This window comes from Sphaeramia orbicularis, chromosome 9, assembly GCF_902148855.1.
Source record: "Sphaeramia orbicularis chromosome 9, fSphaOr1.1, whole genome shotgun sequence".
NCBI classification, from domain to species: Eukaryota; Metazoa; Chordata; class Actinopteri; order Kurtiformes; family Apogonidae; genus Sphaeramia; species Sphaeramia orbicularis.
Window position 1 is genome coordinate 1,660,407 of NC_043965.1, and position 20,554 is coordinate 1,680,960.

The 20,554-nt window shown below is 39.8% G+C and overlaps 1 protein-coding gene across 2 annotated transcripts in view; it reads left to right on the plus strand.

Annotated features, from left to right (window-relative positions):
• LOC115425288 (spermatid perinuclear RNA-binding protein-like) overlaps positions 1-14,180 on the plus strand; it is a 57,874-nt gene extending 43,694 nt beyond the window's left edge. Inside the window, exons 11-17 of one of the 2 annotated variants that reach the window (XM_030142722.1) lie at positions 2,692-2,900; positions 3,501-3,650; positions 4,539-4,673; positions 6,969-7,109; positions 8,952-9,075; positions 9,176-9,226; positions 13,931-14,180. In XM_030142722.1, coding sequence (XP_029998582.1) covers positions 2,692-2,900; positions 3,501-3,650; positions 4,539-4,673; positions 6,969-7,109; positions 8,952-9,075; positions 9,176-9,226; positions 13,931-14,019 — 899 coding nt within the window. In that variant the 3' untranslated portion in view covers positions 14,020-14,180. Of the gene's footprint in view, positions 1-2,691; positions 2,901-3,500; positions 3,651-4,538; positions 4,674-6,968; positions 7,110-8,951; positions 9,076-9,175; positions 9,227-9,333; positions 10,636-13,930 lie in introns of those variants that run through there. The other variant, XM_030142723.1, reaches the window with a different exon arrangement.
• Positions 14,181-20,554: the final 6,374 nt, after the last annotated feature.

The following is a 20,554-nucleotide window of genomic DNA, read 5'->3' on the forward strand; positions in this document are numbered from 1 at the left end:
ACCCTGTCTCTTGGCCCTCCCCTTATCCCTCCCCCTTGGCGCTTCCCCTTACCCCTATCCGCTGGCCCTCCCCATCACCTCTACCCCTTGGTCCTCCCCCTTACCCCTCCCCCTTACCCCTTTCCCTTGTTGGCCCTCCCCTTTACCCCTTTCCCTTGGCCCACCCCTTTGGCCATCCCCCCTCCCCCATACCCTTCCCCCTTGGCCTAATCCCTTACCCCTCCCCCTTGCCCCTCCTTACCCCTCCCTCTTACCCCTATCCCTTGGCCCTCCCTCTTACCCCTACCCCTTGCCCTCTCCTTACCCCTTTCCCCCATACCCTTCCCGCTTACCCCTCCCCCTTCCCCCTCCTTACCCTTATGTATAAATCAGTTCTTCTGTCTGACTGAACAGTTCCTCTTCAGGTGATTCCGTCTTATTTTAAGTGTGATCAGATATTTGGACTAGAAATGAGAAAAAAAACCACACTTGGTCCCATTTATATTTTTTACAGTGTTGTGCTGAGGTCCAGCAGAGGTTTAAATATTCTGGGGTTTGTGGCTGAGTTTGTTGCTAATAACAAACACAAAAGGTTGTGATGGTCCAGGTGTGAGTCTTTGTCGGGCAGCGGAGCTTAGCGTCAAAGCCACGGATTCCAGACGCTTTGTCGGATTGGGCCTGAATGCGATCTTTTGTCAGGCAGCGTTTGGTATTCATCTGACATTTGTGATATCGGCCCCAGGATCATATGAAGAACCACTGAACGGATTCGACAGCTGAGTTTATTCCTGTATCTGAAAGAGGCATCATCCACCACCGCAAAAAAAAAAAGAAAACAGGTTCAAACCCCTGGAGGAGCCGTTAAACCGGCAACTGTTAACGCAAACGCACCCATGAAGCAGAAAATGATGTGAAGTTATCAGATTTCAGACGGACAGGAGGAGGAGGAGCTAAAAATAAAAAAAACAAATAAAAGGAGTCAGTGAGTTCATCTGGAAACGATCTGCTCCAGCGTTCAGTCCACGTCAAACTGTCCACCACATCTTCATCACAGTCCTGTCAAATACTGGAAACGTGTCCAAAGAAGAAGAAGAAGAGAGACGTTAAAGACGAGCAGAGGTGAAGCCCAACGTCCAGAACAGGAAATGAAGAAGGAACGTCCACAAACCAGTTGATCAAAGGAAAGAAAGAAAGAAACAAACAAACAAACAAACAAAGAACTGGACACAGATATGAACATGAACAGAATATGGACCGTTTTTAGACACATGTCCACTGTGTGTCCAGTTCAAAGAATGACCTCATGTCTTTAAAAGTGCAGGAGACTTTCATGACCAGTTTTTCCTCAGATCTGTCCATCCTCAGTCATATCCTCAGGATCATGAAGTCTGTCATTCCTCAGCTGAACCTCTTCCTCATGCTGAACAGTTTCTGAGTTCCATCCACCACAAACAAACCCTGTGTTTACAAACACAGCCAGGAGAGAACTCCGGTATCTTTGGAATTTTGTCGCGACTTGCGTTGTGGGAAGCAGAGGTTGGCACAGCCGCCTGACAGCTGCAGCTGAACAGACACGAAGCGGAAACGGCAGGAGCTCCATCTGTGTACTATTCGTTCATTCGTTTTCCAATTTAAAACCAAAAATAAAAAAAAAGAAACTAAAAAGCCACTCATTTTTTTGTGTTTCATTTTCAAAACCGCAATGAAAAATGGATAACGGTTTGTTTTTCCATTTCCTGATTTTGTGCTCAAATGAAAAATGGAAAAAAACAGATAACGACTGTTTCATTTGATTTTGTTATTTTCAGTTGTCTGACTCAGAAGGAGTCGTTACTTGGAAAAAAATAAACAAACGGAATTTTCCGAATTAACAAGATCCTGTTTTCTGAAAAAATTTAAATTTGGCTGTTTTTCTGAATTAATTAATTAATTCAGAAAAACAGAGCCGAATTAATTTTTTGTGTGAATGCATTACGCCTCCGTACGTATCAAACAGCTGCTGAATTATAGCAAAAATATTCCTCCAGTTCAGCCATGATTCTGTTTATTTTTATTTTTCCCCCCTCTTCCTCCTCCTTTTCTTCTTCCTCCTCCTCCTCCTCCTCCTCATATTCGGTGTAATTAACCTCGTCCTTTCGTCCTCCTTCACTCTTCACTTCCTCCTGTTCAGAGGAGGTATCAGGAGGCTGACGCTCTGATGGATTAATCCCGCCTCCTGCCGCCATTCAATTATCTCACCGCCCCCCCACAGCTGCCTCCCAGTGGGGGGACACCTCCCCCTCCCCCCTGCAGCAGCTGTCCATCATCAGAACCATCTCTGTCCATATTTATCCTGGATCTGGTCTTTACTGAACCATCAGATCTGAAAATCTGAACCCAAGTATACGTTTAGGATTTATGGAGTTCATGGAGATATAAAAACTAGAACACACCAGAGCAGGAACAGCAGTGGAAGATTCATTTATGAGGATGGATGGATGGATGGATGGATGGATGGGCAGATGGATAAACTCGTATCATAATAATAGAAGTGGGTCATGTTCTGTAAACTGGTTTATTTCAGTTTCATCTGTAGAAAAGTCACATATGAAACATATGAAACACATGAAACCGTCTCAGTTCCAGTGTTTTACAGTAACTGGGTCTAAAAGCTCTCAGATTTCCCCTGATGTCCCTGAACGCCACATTAACGTCTCCATCCTCCCCCTTCAGTCCTGGACTGGAGGATGACGGACCCCAACCACCCCATGAACGCCCTGATGCGCCTGAACCAGATCCAACCGGGCCTCCAGTACCGCCTGCTGTCCCAGTCCGGTCCGGTCCACGCCCCGGTCTTCACCATGTCCGTGGACATCCAGGGAACCACCTACCAGGCCACCGGCAACTCCAAGAGGACCGCCAAGCTGCAGGTGGCGCTCAAGGTACGTCCATGACTCGGTACCACGCCGGAAAATACACTGAAAACAGACAAAAAACACTGGAAACGTCCAAGAAAAACACAGAAAACAGCTAAAAACGCACAAAAAACAGCTAGAAACACACAACAAACCCACAGAAAATACCTACCAACACCTGAAAACAGAAAAAACTGCTAGAAACGTCTAAAAACACACAAAAAGCAATTGGAAACACCAACAAAAACACAGAAAAACAACTAAAAACACTAAAAAACACCAGAAAACACCTGAAACCAACCAGAAAATATTAGAAAACACCTGAAACCAAATGAAGTACACCAGAAAACTCTTGAAAACACCCAAAAAATGACAAAAACAAACACTTGAAAAACACCCAGAACTGGAGGACAGAATGGCAGCAGTAGTTTAAACAGCAGAAAACTGATGAACCTCCTTTTTCACACATTCTGCAGATCTGTTCAGTCCAGACGCTCTGCTGCTGCTGCTGCTGTCGTTGTTGTTTACTTGTTGTTTACTTGTGTTCTGATGTGTGTTTCACTTCTTCTTTGTCTGAGTAAACGCTCATATCTGATCATCTGCGCTGTGTTTGTGTCCCGTCGTCAGGCGCTGCAGGCCCTCGGTTACGTCGTGGGCGCAGACGCAGACGTGGACTCTCTGAGCGCAGACGAGAAATCGGACGGAGAAGGAAAGAACGACCGCATGTCGACCAGTTCCAGCTCCACGTCCATCACCTCATCCACAGACACACAGGAGGTGAGGACCACAGGGAAACACATATATACATATATACATATATATATATATATATATATATATATATATATAAACACATATATATACATATATATACAGACAGGAGGTGAGGACTACATGGAAACACACACACACACATAGATATAGAGATATATATATATATATATATATATATATATATATATATATACACAGACAGACAGCAGGTGAGGACCACACAGACACACACACACATACATATATATATATATATATATATATACACACAGACAGACAGGAGGTGAGGACCACATGGAAACATACATACACATATATACACATATATACATACACACATATACAAACACTTATACACATATACATAAATATACACACATACATACTGTATACACATACACAGAAACATACATATACACATGTATACATATGTACACATACGCACATATACAAACACTTACGCACACATACCCATACACATATACATAAATATACACATTTGCACACATACACACATATAGACACACACAAATATACACACACATACACACACACACACGCATGCATATACATACATACACATACACACATATACATGCACATACGCACCTAAATACACACTTACACATATATACACACACACACACACACATACTCAGGGGGATAATGGACACAATCTTTGCGTCTGATAAACTCAACAAAACTAACCTTTTTTTATTCTGTTTTTATTTTTACCATGAAAAACTACAAATGGATATTGGTGACATTTCTGTCCATTTTTCCATCCGTCCATCTGTCTAATTGTCCGTCTGTCTTTCTGTCCGTCCTTCTGTCCATTTGTCCATCCATCCTTCTGTCCATCCATCCTTCCGTCCATCTGTCCATCCTCAGTCCAGAGCTCCCGGTCCCATCCTGACGGCCGGTGGAAAAAACCCGGTGATGGAACTGAACGAGAAACGTCGAGGTCTGAAATATGAGCTGATATCAGAGAGCGGCAGCAGCTACGACAAACGCTTCATCATAGAGGTAGGACGCACACAACGGTAGGACGCACACAACGGTAGGACGCACACAACGGTAGGACGCACACAACGGTAGGACGCACACAACAGTAGTACGCACACAACGGTAGTACGCACACAACGGTAGGACGCACACAACGGTAGGACGCACACAACGGTAGGACGCACACAACGGTAAGACGCACACAACGGTAGGACGCACACAACAGTAGGACTCACAACAGTAGGACGCACACAACAGTAAGACGCACACAACGGTAGGATGCACACAACGGTAGGATGCACACAACAGTAGGACACACACAACAGTAGGACACACAACAACAGTAGGACGCACAACAACAGTAGGACGCACAACAACAGTAGGACGCACACAACAGTAGGATGCACAACAATACAACAACAACACGACGACACAACAATATAACACAAAACAACACAACAGAACACTTTTCACTCTGTCAGTTCAGGTTTTTCAGTTTCATTAAATGCGTCAGACTCACAAACGTAAACATGTTTTTATTTTTGTTTATCTGTGTTTTCACTCATTATTATCATGGTTGAATCTTTTCCAGTTAAATGTCAATAAAATACAAACTGAAGGTAGATTTGACCAAATATGTGAATGTGGTTTGAGATTATTTTTTATTTTTCCGTTTTGCTGAAGCCTTCGTCTGACATTATTATTATTTATTTATTATTTATTATTTCTTTCATATTTGACTGTGTTTCATTATTGTTTTTAATGAATCTTTTATGTTTTTTATTCATTCTGTGATCGTTGAACGTCTCGAGGCTCCAGTGAATATTCACTGAATCTGTTTCCATTTCACTTATTCACATGTATCGTATTTATTTACTCTTATTATTCCAGTATAAAAGCTTTCATTTGGGATGTTTTCATGTAAACATCGTCCATAAAACACGTGTCGTCGTCCGTAAACAGAGCGGACTGTCTTATAGATTTTCTGTCTCTTCCGTCGGTTCTGATCAGGAATTAACGAGGGAACGCCTTTGATGTCGGCGCTTTCTGCATTTCAAAACGTCTCCGACTTCTTCAAAACAGCAGGAAACGATGGCAGAACATGAAACCACGCCATCTTTGAAATCAATCGCACTTTACCGACGACTTCTGAGGGAATTCGGGTTTTAATCATCTGTCCAAACAAGACGAGAAAAAACACGCGTTGGTTCTAGAACAGAGGGAATAATGAGGAATAGGACCAGAACGCATCAGATCTGATCCATATGTGGTCCTAAATCTGACCCAGACCACTTTCATATGTGGTCCTAAATCTGACCTGGACCACTTTCATATGTGGTTCTAAATCTGACCTGGACCACTTTCATATGTGGTCCTAAATCTGACCCGGACCACTTTCATATGTGGTCCTAAATCTGACCCGGACCACTTTCATATGTGGTCCTAAATCTGACCTGGACCACTTTCATATGTGGTTCTAAATCTGATCTGGACCATTTTCATATGTGGTCCTAAATCTGACCCGGACCACTTTCGTATGCGGTCCTAAATCTGACCCAGACCACTTTTGTATATGGTCCTAAATCCGACCCGGATCTGATATTTTCCAATGTGACTTCAGTCTGAACGGCCAGATCACATTTATCTGACCTTTACGTCATTGAAATGCGACAAACATCAGGACCTTTATATCTGTAAACACAGTGTGTGTCTGCGTGGTCTAGTGTTCTATCAGGACCTCTTTAGTGCATGTGGGTCACTTCAGGACCTCTTTAGTGCATGTGGGTCACTTCAGGACCTCTTTAGTGCATGTGGGTCACTTCAGGACCTCTTTAGTCCATGTGGGTCACTTCAGGACCTCTTTAGTGCATGTGGGTCACTTCAGGACCTCTTTAGTGCATGTGGGTCACTTCAGGGTCACATTCAGTTCAGACTTAAAACTGATAGAAGTCGCATTTAATGTGAATATGAACGAACACAAAAAAATCAGATTTCACTAAAAAATCCAAATTGTGCGTCTTTTTTTTCTCCTTGGCTTTTGAAACCATGTGAGATGTGTGAATGTTTTATTTTTATTGTTGTTGTATTTGGTATTGGTTTATTGTTATTTTTTGTTGTTTTTTAATTGTACAGCTTTTTATGTTTTTTTAATCTCTTCTTGTATTTGATTCTTTTATTTCGGTTTCATTTCTTCTTCCGTACAGCCCTTTAAATACAGTTGGATCAGATTAAGGCCTTCTGTCTGAACGTAGCCTCAGAGGATCGTAACATGTGACCACTCACCTGACGGCGTGTTTTCCGTTTCCATGTCGACAGGTCGAGGTGGACAAACAGGTTTTCCGGGGAACTGGTCCCAATAAAAAAGTGGCCAAAGCCAGCGCCGCCCTCGCCGCTCTCAACAGCCTTTTCACCGGATCCAAATCTACGACCAACAAGAAGAAGAGACCCAATCCTCCGGTGAGTCCGCCAAGTCCGGACGAACGCCACGGTGTCCAGACCAAAGCAGAACGCTGTCACTGACCACCATCACTGACCACCATCATTGACCACCATCACTGACCTGCATCATTGATCCCCATCATTGACCACCATCACTGACCACCATCATTGACCACCATCATTGACCGCTGTCACTGACCCCCATCATTGACCCCATCATTGACCGCCATCACTGACCTCCATCATTGACCCCCATCATTGACCATCATCATTGACCACCATCACTGACCACCATCATTGACCACCATCATTGACCGCTGTCACTGACCCCCATCATTGACCCCATCATTGACCGCCATCACTGACCTCCATCATTGACCCCCATCATTGACCATCATCATTGACCACCATCACTGACCACCATCATTGACCATCATCATTGACCACCATCACTGACCACCATCATTGACCCCCATCACTGACCGCTATCACTGATCGCCATCATTGACCCCCATCATTGACCGCCATCACTGACCGCCATCACTGACCTCCATCATTGACCGCCATCACTGACCTCCATCATTGACCCCCATCATTGACCATCATCATTGACCACCATCACTGACCACCATCATTGACCCCCATCACTGACCGCTATCACTGATCGCCATCATTGACCCCCATCATTGACCGCCATCACTGACCGCCATCACTAACCTCCATCATTGACCGCCATCACTGACCTCCATCATTGACCACCGTCACTGACCACCGTCACTGACCACCATCATTGACCCCCATCATTGACCACCATCACTGACCGCCATCATTGACCCCCATCAATGACCATCATCATTGACCACCATCACTGACCGCCATCACTGACCTCCATCATTGACCGCCATCACTGACCACCGTCACTGTCCTCCATTATTGACCTCCATCATTGACGTTCATCATTGACCACCATCACTGACTGCCGTCACTAACCACCATTATTGACCACCATCCTTTACCACCGTCTTTGACTGGCATTGTTGGCCGCCGTCATTGACTACCGTCATCAACTGCTATCATTGACCACCATCACTGACCACCATCATTGACCCCCATCATTGACGGCTGTCACTGATCACCATCATTGACCCCCATCATTGACCGCCATCACTGACCTCCATCATTGACCCCCATCATTGACCACCATCACTGACCACCGTCACTGACCCCCATCATTGACCGCCATCACTGATCGCCATCATTGACCCCCATCATTGACCGCCATCACTGACCGCCATCACTAACCTCCATCATTGACCTCCATCACTGACCTCCATCATTGACCACCATCATTGACCACCATCACTGACCACCGTCACTGACCACCATCATTGACCCCCATCATTGACCACCATCACTGACCACTGTCACTGACCGCCATCATTGACCCCCATCAATGACCATCATCATTGACCACCATCACTGACCGCCATCACTAACCTCCATCATTGACCGCCATCACTGACCACAGTCACTGTCCTCCATTATTGACCCCCATCATTGACCTTCATCATTGACCACCATCACTGACTGCCGTCACTAACCACCATTATTGACCACCGTCCTTTACCACCGTCTTTGACTGGCATCGTTGGCCGCCGTCATTGACCACCGTCATCAACTGCTATCATTGACCACCATCATTGACCACCATCACTGACTGCCATCATTGATAGCCGTCATTGACCACCATCACTGACCGTCATTATTGACCACAACCATTGACCGCCGTCATTGACCACCATCATTGACCACCATCACTGACCCCCATCCTTGACCACCATCTCTGTGTTTGTGTTCCAGCCGAAGCGACCCGTGACCTCGGTGCTGACCCTCCCGGCACTCGCCGCCAGGCCTCAGCGGGTCCCCGTCATCCCCAGAGCGCCGTACATCAGCACCCCGCCCACGCCCGGGTACATCCCCCCAGGTGAGAGCAGTCACATGACCACGGCGGTCTGGTTTTAGTCTCTTGTTACCTTTTAGACCAGATGGAACTAACTCCTGGTGGGTTACGGGTCTTTTGGCAGGTTTCGGAGCTCCTTACGGTTACAGCCCTGCAGGCGCCCTCCCTACCTACGGTGAGTCCTGATCAGTCATCAGTAATCGCTCCATCTGCTCCATCAGTCCATCTGCATGTCGAGGCCTTTGAGTTCCTTTTATTTTCTTTTTCTTTGCTCTTCCTCAGGTTTTCCCTCCAGAATGCCCTCAGTAGTCGTTCCTGTCATCAGAGTCCCCACAACTTACCCCGTCACCCACCTGTACCCCTACTAAGACCACCTGTCCCCCATAAGACCACCTGTACCCCTACTAAGACCACCTGTCCCCCATAAGACCACCTGTACCCCTACTAAGACCACCTGTCCCCCATAAGATCACCTGTACCCCTACTAAGACTATCTGTACCTCTACTAAGTCCACCTGTCCCCCATCAGACCACCTGTACCCCTACTAAGACCACCTGTCCTCGATCAGACCACCTGTACCCCTACTAAGACCACCTGTCCCCCATCAGACCACCTGTACCCCTACTAAGACCACCTGTCCTCGATCAGACCACCTGTACCCCTACTAAGACCACCTGTCCCCCATCAGACCACCTGTACCCCTACTAAGACCACCTGTCCCCCATCAGACCACCTGTACCCCTACTAAGACCACCTGTCCCCGATCAGACCATCTGTACCCCTACTAAGACCACCTGTACCCCATCAGACCACCTGTGCCCCTACTAAGACCACCTCTACTTCATCAGACCACTTGTACCCTATCAGACCACCTGTCCTCCATCAGACCACCTGTACCCCCACCATTATCCCCATCAGACCACATCTTCCTCCTTCAGACCCCATCAGACCACCTGAACCCTATCAAACTCCCTGTACCCCATCAGACCCCCATCAGACTGGCTCGGTCCCTTCTAAACCCCCTCCTCGTCCCAGTCCTGGGGGTCCGGTCCTGGGGGTCCGGTCCTGACTCTGTTTACACTTGTTTTACTCTGATCCTCCAGTCGGACTCTGGGTCTGATCCGGTTTCTGTCGGGTCCTGCTTCAGTTCGTTCTGTTTCGTTCACAGACGTTTTACTTCAGTTTTTTCATTCTTTTCTGACTTCGATGAATAATCTTCATCATTGAACCTTCAGGTTGGATCTGCGTCGTCTTCATTCTTCGCTACTCTGTGTTTGGCGTCCGTCTGATCCGCCGCCGGGTCGGTTCCTCCTGTTCGTTCAGACGCTAAAGTAGATCTGAAAATAAATCTAACTCTGGATGATTATTTATATTTATTAATGAGACTTTTTATTCTGGGTATATTTCATATTTTTTCGCGTACATAAAACTGATCCGAACATCAGTCGCCGTCAAAGCCCAGTTTATAAAACATCCTTGAAATATCGACATAGTTTATAAACATCTAATCTAATCTAATTTAATCTAATCGAATTTAATTAATCTAATCTAATCTAATCTAATTGAATGTAATCTATTTTAATTTAATTTGATCTAATCTAATTGAATCTAATTTAATTTAATTTGATCTAACCTAGTTTAATCTAATGTAATCTAACTGAATCTAATCTAATCTAATTTAATCTAATTTAATTTAATATAATCTAATTGAATCTAATATAATCTAATTGAATCTAATCTAATCTAATTTAATCTGATCAAATCTTCCACCATTTTGTGCTTTTTCAGACAAAAAGGTGATTTCTTTTTACGTTAAATCACAGATAAAACTGGAGCAGGAGGAACAAACCCAGCATTTAGTTCAGTTTAATTTAGTTTAGTTTATCTTAATTCAGTTTAGTTTAGTTTATCTTAATTTAGTTTAGTTTAGAGCTAAAGTTTCACTGTCAAACCCTGATTTATTCCTGTGACATTGAGCTGCTGACATTGAAGCCGTTTGTTTGATTTTTTTTTTTTTTTGACTGTTTTATTTTTCGCGAGTTTACATCTTCCATCAGTTTACACTTTACTGTCGACTACGAGCCATTTGTGTTGAGTTTGCGTTTCTTTTCAGAGACGTTTTATTTTGACCTGTTTGTAGGTAAAAGTCTTTTTAAATAAATGAATATTTTTGTCATAAAACGTGTCATTGGTGATTTTATCGTGATTCACACATTTTCCCTCACATTGATTCACTTCATCTGATTTTTAAATTATTAATACGTGGCTACAACATTTTACTGTTTGTGATTTGAGTCGTAATGTTGTGAAAGAAGTTTCTATTTCAGCATAATCAACAAAATAATTAATGAAATTATTAGAAAATCAACAAAATAATCAATGATATGAAGGAAAACTTGCAATAAAGTAATAAATAAAAGTAATTAACGACCTCTATTTGATTCCCTGAATCTTTTATAGGAAAAAAAGGTGAATAACAGAGGCACTATAGTAGATCCCTGAGGAACACCTTGGTCTAGTGTAACTGTGGCTGTAGTAGAATTTCCTACCACTTCCAGATTATCTATAAACTATTCACAGCTGTGTCTCTGATGCCAATAGAATATATATAATATGTAAAAGTATTCTGTGATACGCGCTTTACACAAATCAACAAACACCAAAAGCAAACTTTGAGAAACATGAAGAAATTGAACAATAAATAAAAATTGACAAAATAATAAAAATGTACAAAACTGAATAAAATGGTTGACATAATGAACAAAGCAAAACAATAAAACACTTCCTGAATACTTAATAATGATAATGAATACTTCATTAACATGTACTTCCTGCTGAATACTTCATTAACGTGTACTTCCTGTTGAATACTTCATTAATGAGTACTTCCTGTTGAATACTTTATTAACGTGTACTTCCTGTGTACAGATGTATGTTGAATACTTTATTAACGTGTACTTCCTGTGTACAGATGTATGTTGAATACTTTATTAACGTGTACTTCCTGTTGAATACTTCATTAATGTGTACTTCCTGTTGAATACTTCATTGACGTGTACTTCCTGGGTACAGATATATGCTGAGTACTTCATTAACGTGTACTTCCTGTTGAGTACTTCATTAATGTGTACTTCCTGTGTATAGATGTTTGTTGAGTACTTCCTGTTGAATACTTCATCAGTGTGTACTTCCTGTGTACAGATATATTTTGAGGGCTTCATTAACATGTACTTCCTATGTACAGATATATGCTCATTACTTCATTAATGTGTACTTCTTGTGTACTTCCTGTATATAGATATATTCTCAGTACTCCATTAAGGTGTACTTCCTGTTGAGTACTTCATTAATGTGTACTTCCTGTGTACTTCCTGTATACAGATATATTCGCAGTACTCCATTAAGGTGTACTTCCTGTTGAGTACTTCATTAATGTGTACTTCCTGTGTACAGATATAAGCTCAGTACTCCATTAATGTGTACTTCCTGTGTATTTCCTGTGTACAGATATGAGCTCAGTACTCCATTAACGTGTACTTCCTGTGTACTTCCTGTGTACAGATATAAGCTCAGTACTCCATTAACATGTACTTCCTGTGTACTTCCTCTGTGCTTCCTCTGTACAGATATATGCTCAGTACTTCATTAATGTGTAATTCCTGTGTACTTCCTGTGTACAGGTGTATGCTCAGTACTCCATTAACATGTACTTCCTGTGTACTTCCTATGTATATATATGAGCTCCATACTTCATTACCGTGTACTTCCAGTGTACTTCCTGCTCAGTACTTCATTAACATGTACTTCCTGTGTACAGACGTATGCTCAGTACTTCATTAATGTGTACGACCTGTGTACTTCCTGCTGAATACTCCATTCATGTGTACTTCCTGTGTACAGATCTATGCTCAGTACTTCATTAACGTGTGCTTCCTGTGTACTTCCTGCTGAATAGTCCATTAACATGTACTTCCTGTGTACAGATGTATGCTCAGTACTCATTAACATGTACTTCTGTGTACATCCTGCTGAATACTTCATTAACGTGTACTTGTGTGTACTTCCTGTGTACTTCCTGCTCAGTACTTAATTAACGTGTACTTGTGTGTACTTCCTGTGTACTTCCTGCTGAGTACTTCATTAACGTGTACTTGTGTGTACTTCCTGTGTACTTCCTGCTCAGTACTTCATTAACGTGTACTTGTGTGTACTTCCTGTGTACTTCCTGCTGAATACTTCATTAACGTGTACTTGTGTGTACTTCCTGTGTACTTCCTGCTGAGTACTTCATTAACGTGTACTTGTGTGTACTTCCTGTGTACTTCCTGCTGAGTACTTCATTAATGTGTACTTGTGTGTACTTCCTGTGTACTTCCTGCTGAATACTTCATTAACGTGTACTTGTGTGTACTTCCTGTGTACTTCCTGCTGAATACTTCATTAACATGTACTTGTGTGTACTTCCTGTGTACTTCCTGCTGAATACTTCATTAACGTGTACTTGTGTGTACTTCCTGTGTACTTCCTGCTGAATACTTCATTAACGTGTACTTGTGTGTACTTCCTGTGTACTTCCTGCTGAATACTTCATTAACGTGTACTTGTGTGTACTTCCTGTGTACTTCCTGCTGAATACTTCATTAACGTGTACTTGTGTGTACTTCCTGTGTACTTCCTGCTGAATACTTCATTAACGTGTACTTGTGTGTACTTCCTGTGTACTTCCTGCTGAATACTTCATTAACGTGTACTTGTGTGTACTTCCTGTGTACTTCCTGCTGAATACTTCATTAACGTGTACTTGTGTGTACTTCCTGTGTACTTCCTGCTGAATACTTCATTAACGTGTACTTGTGTGTACTTCCTGTGTACTTCCAGGCGGCCTGTACATCGACAGTGCCTACTACCAGCCCCAGACCATAGCCACGCCCATCATCATCCACCTGGGCCCTCAGGACCTTTTCTGACCCCGCCCCCCGCCCTTTTCTAACTCTGTGGGCGCCGTCGGGTCAGTACAGGCCACGCCCCTCTTCTTCCTCCTCCTTTTTCTCTTCTTCTCCTCCTGCAGCAGAGACACTGAAAGCAATATGGAGGACTGAACAAAACCACAGAAGAAGGAAAGGCCGATCCGACACAAAGCAATACTTCTGCTGTGGGCCACGCCGGGACACCATGTGACCATGTGACCTCCTGTACATACGTGTACATATGTGTGAGTTTGAATCTATACACATGTTAATAGGTGGGAATCTGTTAAACAGCGGCTGTATTTCTATTATGGGATGTACAGACAGTAGTAGCTTTGTATTTACAGCAGAACTATACAAACATTTTACAGCTAACTGTCGAAAACATGTATTGCTATGGTAACGCTATTTAATCCCTAAAATAAACATCTTTACGTATAATATGCTAGGTAGTATTTCCACGTCAAACTGGCCCTTTGTTACGTTTGGGTCGTCCTGACGCAGAGTTTAGACGATTTGGAACTTTTCGACAGCTGAACAGATTATACACACATTACTTTTTTTTTTTTTTTTTTAGCATAGTTTTATTTCAAGCTCACAACAAAGAACCGTGCAACATGGTCGAACTAAATTTTTCTGCCCTCGAAAATGATAATATATTATTACAGGTCATATTATTTTTCACAGTTTGCTTTAAGGCAGAATTCAGAAGTTGTTGATTTTTGCATGACTTTTAAAATTCCGACCCATCCACTAAAATCTGCACGTTATAAACAATCTATATAATAAAAGCCAAGTGGCCTCTTTGTGCTTTCACATATGTGTGTGTGTGTGTGTGTGTGTGTGTGTGTGTGTGTGTGTGTGTGTGTGTGTGTGTGTGTGTCCACAGATTCACACTAAATCCGTACAGTCACATTTCAACGATGTAAAGATCGAATAAATGCGACCTGGTCATTCAGGCTAAAATCGCATTGCAAAATATCGGCTATGCATCAGATTTAGGACCACTCCTGGGACGCAGAACTGTATGAAGGTAGAGCTGTTTCTTAACTGCTTTAACAAAAAAAAAAAAAAACAAAAAAAAAACCTTTTCTATCAAAGAAAAAAAGGGTTAAAATGCTTAAATGTTTTTTGGATCTCAAATTTTTTTTTTTTTTCATTTAAACACTTTTTTTTATTGAAAAGGTTTTTTTGATGGAAAATATTTTTTGGATGGGAAAGATTTTTCATTTGATTTTTTTTTTTTTTGGTTAAAGGAATAAAGAAACAAATCTACCTTCATACAGCTGTGACATTTGTCGCATTTCAATTTGTTTCTATAGTGCTTTAACAAAACAAAATATTTTCAAGCAAAAAACAAAAAAATTTTCAATAAAAAAAAAAAACTTTTCAAATAAAGAAAAAAAAAGTGTTTGAATGCAAAAAATATATATATTTGAGATCCAAAAAATTGCATTTGAACACTTTTTTTTCTTTAATGGAAAAGATTTTCTTTATTGAAGTGAAATTTTTTTTTAATTGAAAAAAATTTTTTGATTGAAGTCATCTTTTTTGGATTTGGGCCATATTATGGGTAGGACACTTGTGTTTTTATTATTCAATCCCAATCCAAAAATAAGTCACTTCAATTAAAAAAAAAAACCTTTTCAACCCTTAAAAAAAGTGTTTAAATACAATTTTTAATTTTTTTTTTTTTTTTTGCATTCAAACACTTTTTTCTTTGATTGAAAAAGGGTTTTTTTTATAGATTTTTTTTTTTTTTTTTTTTGTTAAAGCAAGAAATAAATCTACCTTCATACAGTTGTGACATTTGTTTCATTTCAATGACGTAAAGTTCGGATAAATGCGACCTGCCCGTTCAGACTGAAGTCACATTTTAAAATATCAGATACGTATCAGATTTAGGACCACATATGAAAGTGGTCTGGGTCAGATTTAGGACCACATATGAAAGTGGTCCGGGTCAGATTTAGGACCACATATGAAAGTGGTCCGGGTCAGATTTAGGACCACATATGAAAGTGGTCCGGGTCAGATTTAGGACCACATATGAAAGTGGTCCGGGTCAGATTTAGGACCACATATGAAAGTGGTCCGGGTCAGATTTAGGACCACATATGAAAGTGGTCTGGGTCGGATTAGTGCTGTTCAGACTGTCTTTATCAGATCAGATCCAGGTCACATATGGGTGAAAAAATCAGACTGGTGTCACATTTACCTTCAGTGTGAACAGAACCTTGTTTTTATGACATCTTAAAAGTTTGTAATAACTTTATACAAACAAAACTTCTGACATTTTTGCCAAATTCTGTCTTAAATATTGAATATAAGCTGTTGAAATGTTCCAGATCGTCTGTAAACTATGTGGTTAAACCGTCCAAATGTAGCGTTAACGTCATGAAACGAGCTTTTGAAAATTATAAAATCGGTTTATTCTGGACGTTTGATCCTGATACAGTTGGTTTTAGAACGCGTCCAGTTTTTTTTTTTGTTTGTTTTTTTTACCATGAGTTCAGATTTTATTCCATCTGCGTCACTTCTTTGACAACTACAGGACAAATAAGACGACTCCAAACTCCGATAAATTTGACGATATCCAAGTGAATGTGATTTTTAACTGGACCTCCAGTGAACGAACAATCCCAGTTTTGTCGAACGCTTCAGAAAACGACCGAAGAACAGGTTTTCAACGAGGAAAATGCGATGTTTGTACATTTAAAAGAGGATTTTACAAAAGCGCTGTTGAAAATGCATCCGATCTGCAGTTGAACAGACTTCCTGTTTGGTTGGTTTGACATGTGATCATGATAATACGATCAATAATTATCACGATCAATTTCAAATCAGTATTAATTTAAAGTTTGAGGGTTTAATTTACTTTCTAAAGAATAAAGTTGAAGAAAACAGATGGTGACTTGTTGATTAAAATGAGTATTTACGGTAAAAAATGTGACAAATATTTCACAAATTTAGAAAATTAAAAAAAAATAAAGTTCTAATAATGTTTAAAAAAAATTAATGTTGAGTAAAATAAATGAAAAACAACAAAGCATTTTGTTGAAATTGTAGGTGACACTGTAAAAAAAATTAAGCTTAAAAAATGAAATACAAATGTTTATTGCAATGATATTTATCGCATTATATCACATAATTATGGCATTTTTAATATAGTGTTGTAGCTCCGCCCCTTTCTAGCATCAAAACGATGCGTTCAATGTGTCCAGATACTTTTGTGCATATTCTGAACATAATTAAAGCTGATGAAAGTGAATCTGCAGCTTCAACAACAACAAAAACTGTTGTGATTTTAACCTTTTTAACGACTTTTTACTTGAACCAGATGAAACGTTCCGATAGATTCAGTTCGTTAAACAAACTCGGACTTTGATGATTTGTAAAAGTATCTTCATCGCTGATATTTTTTTCAGTATCGAGGTCTGATGATAATATTCAACCGATGAGTATTTACGCTGTTAAAGCGAAGTGATCAAATGTGTCCTGAAGCAGAACCACCGGACACTTTTACCTCAAATAAAACATAATTAAGTAAATGTTTTTTAATATTTAATTGGTTTTTAAGGTTCATAAATGTGGTGGCCCAGAGGTGCAAAAAATTATCCACTATAAGAAAAAAAAAGAGAACAGCCCAAAAATTTATCCACTGTAAGAAAAAAAGAGAACGGCCCAAAAAAATTACCCACTACAAAAAAAGAGAACAGCCCAAAAAATTATCCACTATAAGAAACAAAAGAGAACAGTCCAAAAAAATTGTCCACTATAAGAAAAAAAAAGAGAACAGCCCAAAAATTATCCACTATCAGAAAAAAAAGAGAACAGCCCAAAAAATTATCCACTATAAGAAACAAAAGAGAACAGTCCAAAAAAATTGTCCACTATAAGAAAGAGAACAGCCCAAAAAATTATCCACTGTAAGAAAAAAAAGAGAACAGCCCAAAAAATTATCCACTATAAGAAAAAAAAGAGAACAGCCCAAAAAATTATCCACTATAAGAAACAAAAGAGAACAGTCCAAAAAATTGTCCACTATAAGAAAGAGAACAGCCCAAAAAATTATCCACTGTAAGAAAAAAAGAGAACAGCCCAAAAATTATCCACTATAAAAAAACAAAAGAGAACCACCCCCCCCAAAAAATGATCCACTATAAGAAATGAAAAAAGAGAACAGCCCAGAACACGAGGCTTTAACGTCACCTGGATGTTGGTCTGAAATCAAATCTAAAATACTGAAAACCTGCCTCTAAAACTGAATAAATGTATGTGATTTGTTAAATTAAAAACTTTTTTCTGCCGTTCATCTGTTAAATTCTGCACACAGATGTGTTCACTGTCTGGAAAACCAACTCAACTCCTTCATAAATAATCTTTTTTTTTTCAAAAACACATTGAACGGATCCTTTGACAGATTTATAAAGTGGATCCAAAACACAAACGAGCCTCATTTGAACATTTAGTAACAGTTCAAATACATGAACAGTAGCTGAAGTCCTTTATCTCTGGTGCGAGTTTCCATTATTTAGCGGAAAAGCACAAGTGTTTAAAGCAATATTCAACTCAGGAACCTCCGAGACGAGAACGGACACGAAATAAAAGAATGTGAAAATAAACGAATGAAAACTGAGACCGAATGTCGACGTCACCTCGAATGTTTTTGATGCTGAATGTAAAAAAAAAAAAACTGTCGACGTCAGCGCTGGTTTTATTTGTTCGTGAAATTTAGATGATTTTTACGGAGCCTCGGTAGTCGCTTTTCCATCGGACATGTGCGCGAAACTTTACCGATATTTACTAAATGTCGAAAAAACAGAAGTGCGTGTAAAAGCCAATAATGTAATAACAGCCGATAACGAAATAAATTTGCTGTTTTTAAAGTGTAATAGGCCAATAACGTAATAAAAGTCTTGAACCGATAACATAATAACTTTTGGTCAATAATGTTAGAACTTATCGGCTGGTTATTGCGTTATTGGCCCGATTAAAAAAAAAAAAATCTTTGCAAATGTAATAACTGAGTAAATAACGTAATAAGTTATGACGTTGTCGGCCAAAAGCTGTTCCGTTATCAGTTCAGGACTTTTATTACGTTATTGGCCTATTACATTTTAAAAATGGCAAATTTGTTACGTTATCGGTCGTTATTACATTATTGGCTTCTACAGTGCGGAATGACGGTTTTTCCATTAAATCAAAAATGCGATGATTTGTTGATTTATTATCGTGAGACGACACAAGAAGTCATTCCATAAACATGTTGATGAACGTAAATATCTGTTGTTTTGAATCTAAAATGCTCGTTAGCCCTCGTACGTTTTTTTTTTTTGTTCATGTGACTCTAATTGCGCTAAAAGGTCTTTCTATTTCAGTTTTGTGTGATTAACTAATTCAGCTACGTCTGAAAAACCACCTCTTGCCAGCGCAAAAACAAGAGTTTGGGCAAAATTGTCGTTTTTCCATTTGGTAAATTTTTATCCAAAAGTTATATTCGCGCAATTTGAGGCTCAACGGAAAAGCGATTACTGTCTTTAAGAGGAATCAGTCTGAGTCAAAGCCATGTTTTACTGCTACATGTGCAACAAATACAGTTTTTTCTCACATTTGAATGAATTCAAAGCTTCAAAATCTATGTGTATCCACCAAAAAAATAACAGAATAGACCCGTTTTTGTCACTAAAGTATGAAAATAAAGACAAATATATTCAGATCAGCGTCTCCTGTCAAATAAAAACCACATTTAATGTGTGAAATGTTTCACTTCAGTCCTTCTAAATTATGCAGAAAGTATATTTTTCACCCAATATGGCCAGAAAATCTAACAAAATATGGGAACAAAGTCATAAAAAGAAATTAAAAATGAAAAAAAAAAGTGGAAAAAATAAGCAGTAGAATCGCTGTCAATGAACTGGTTTATTTAAAGTAAAATAAATAAATAAATAAATAAAAACTATGGGATTAATTAATAGAAACATGGGAACAAACTGATTCCACAATGGGAACACATCGGTCAAAACATGTAAATTAATGAGTTTTTAAAATATAGAAGCAAATTTATCAAAATATAACAAGATTTTATTCAAACCATAGAACAAATTAAATAAAACATGAGAATGTATGAATTAAAACATGAGAAGAAATTAGTTTAAACAAATGTATCAAACTTTTATGACTTAAAAAGTGGGAAAAACCTAAAATCAATGGTATTAATTTGTCAAAATGTGGAACATATATGATACAATATGGGAACAAAATGAGTCAAAACAAAGTTTACAAAATATAGAAGCAAATTTATCAAAACATGGGAAGAATTTACTCAAAAACATGAAAAAATTGGATCAAAAAGGGAACAAATGAATCAAAACATGGGAAGAAATTTGTTAAAATGTGGGAAGTAAGTACAAATAAAGTAATAAGTAATAAATGATGGGAACAAATATTTGAAGATGTGGGAACAATTTAATCAAACTGTAACTTTTGAATCGGTTAAAAAAACTCAGAACAAAAACATTGGTATTAATTTGTC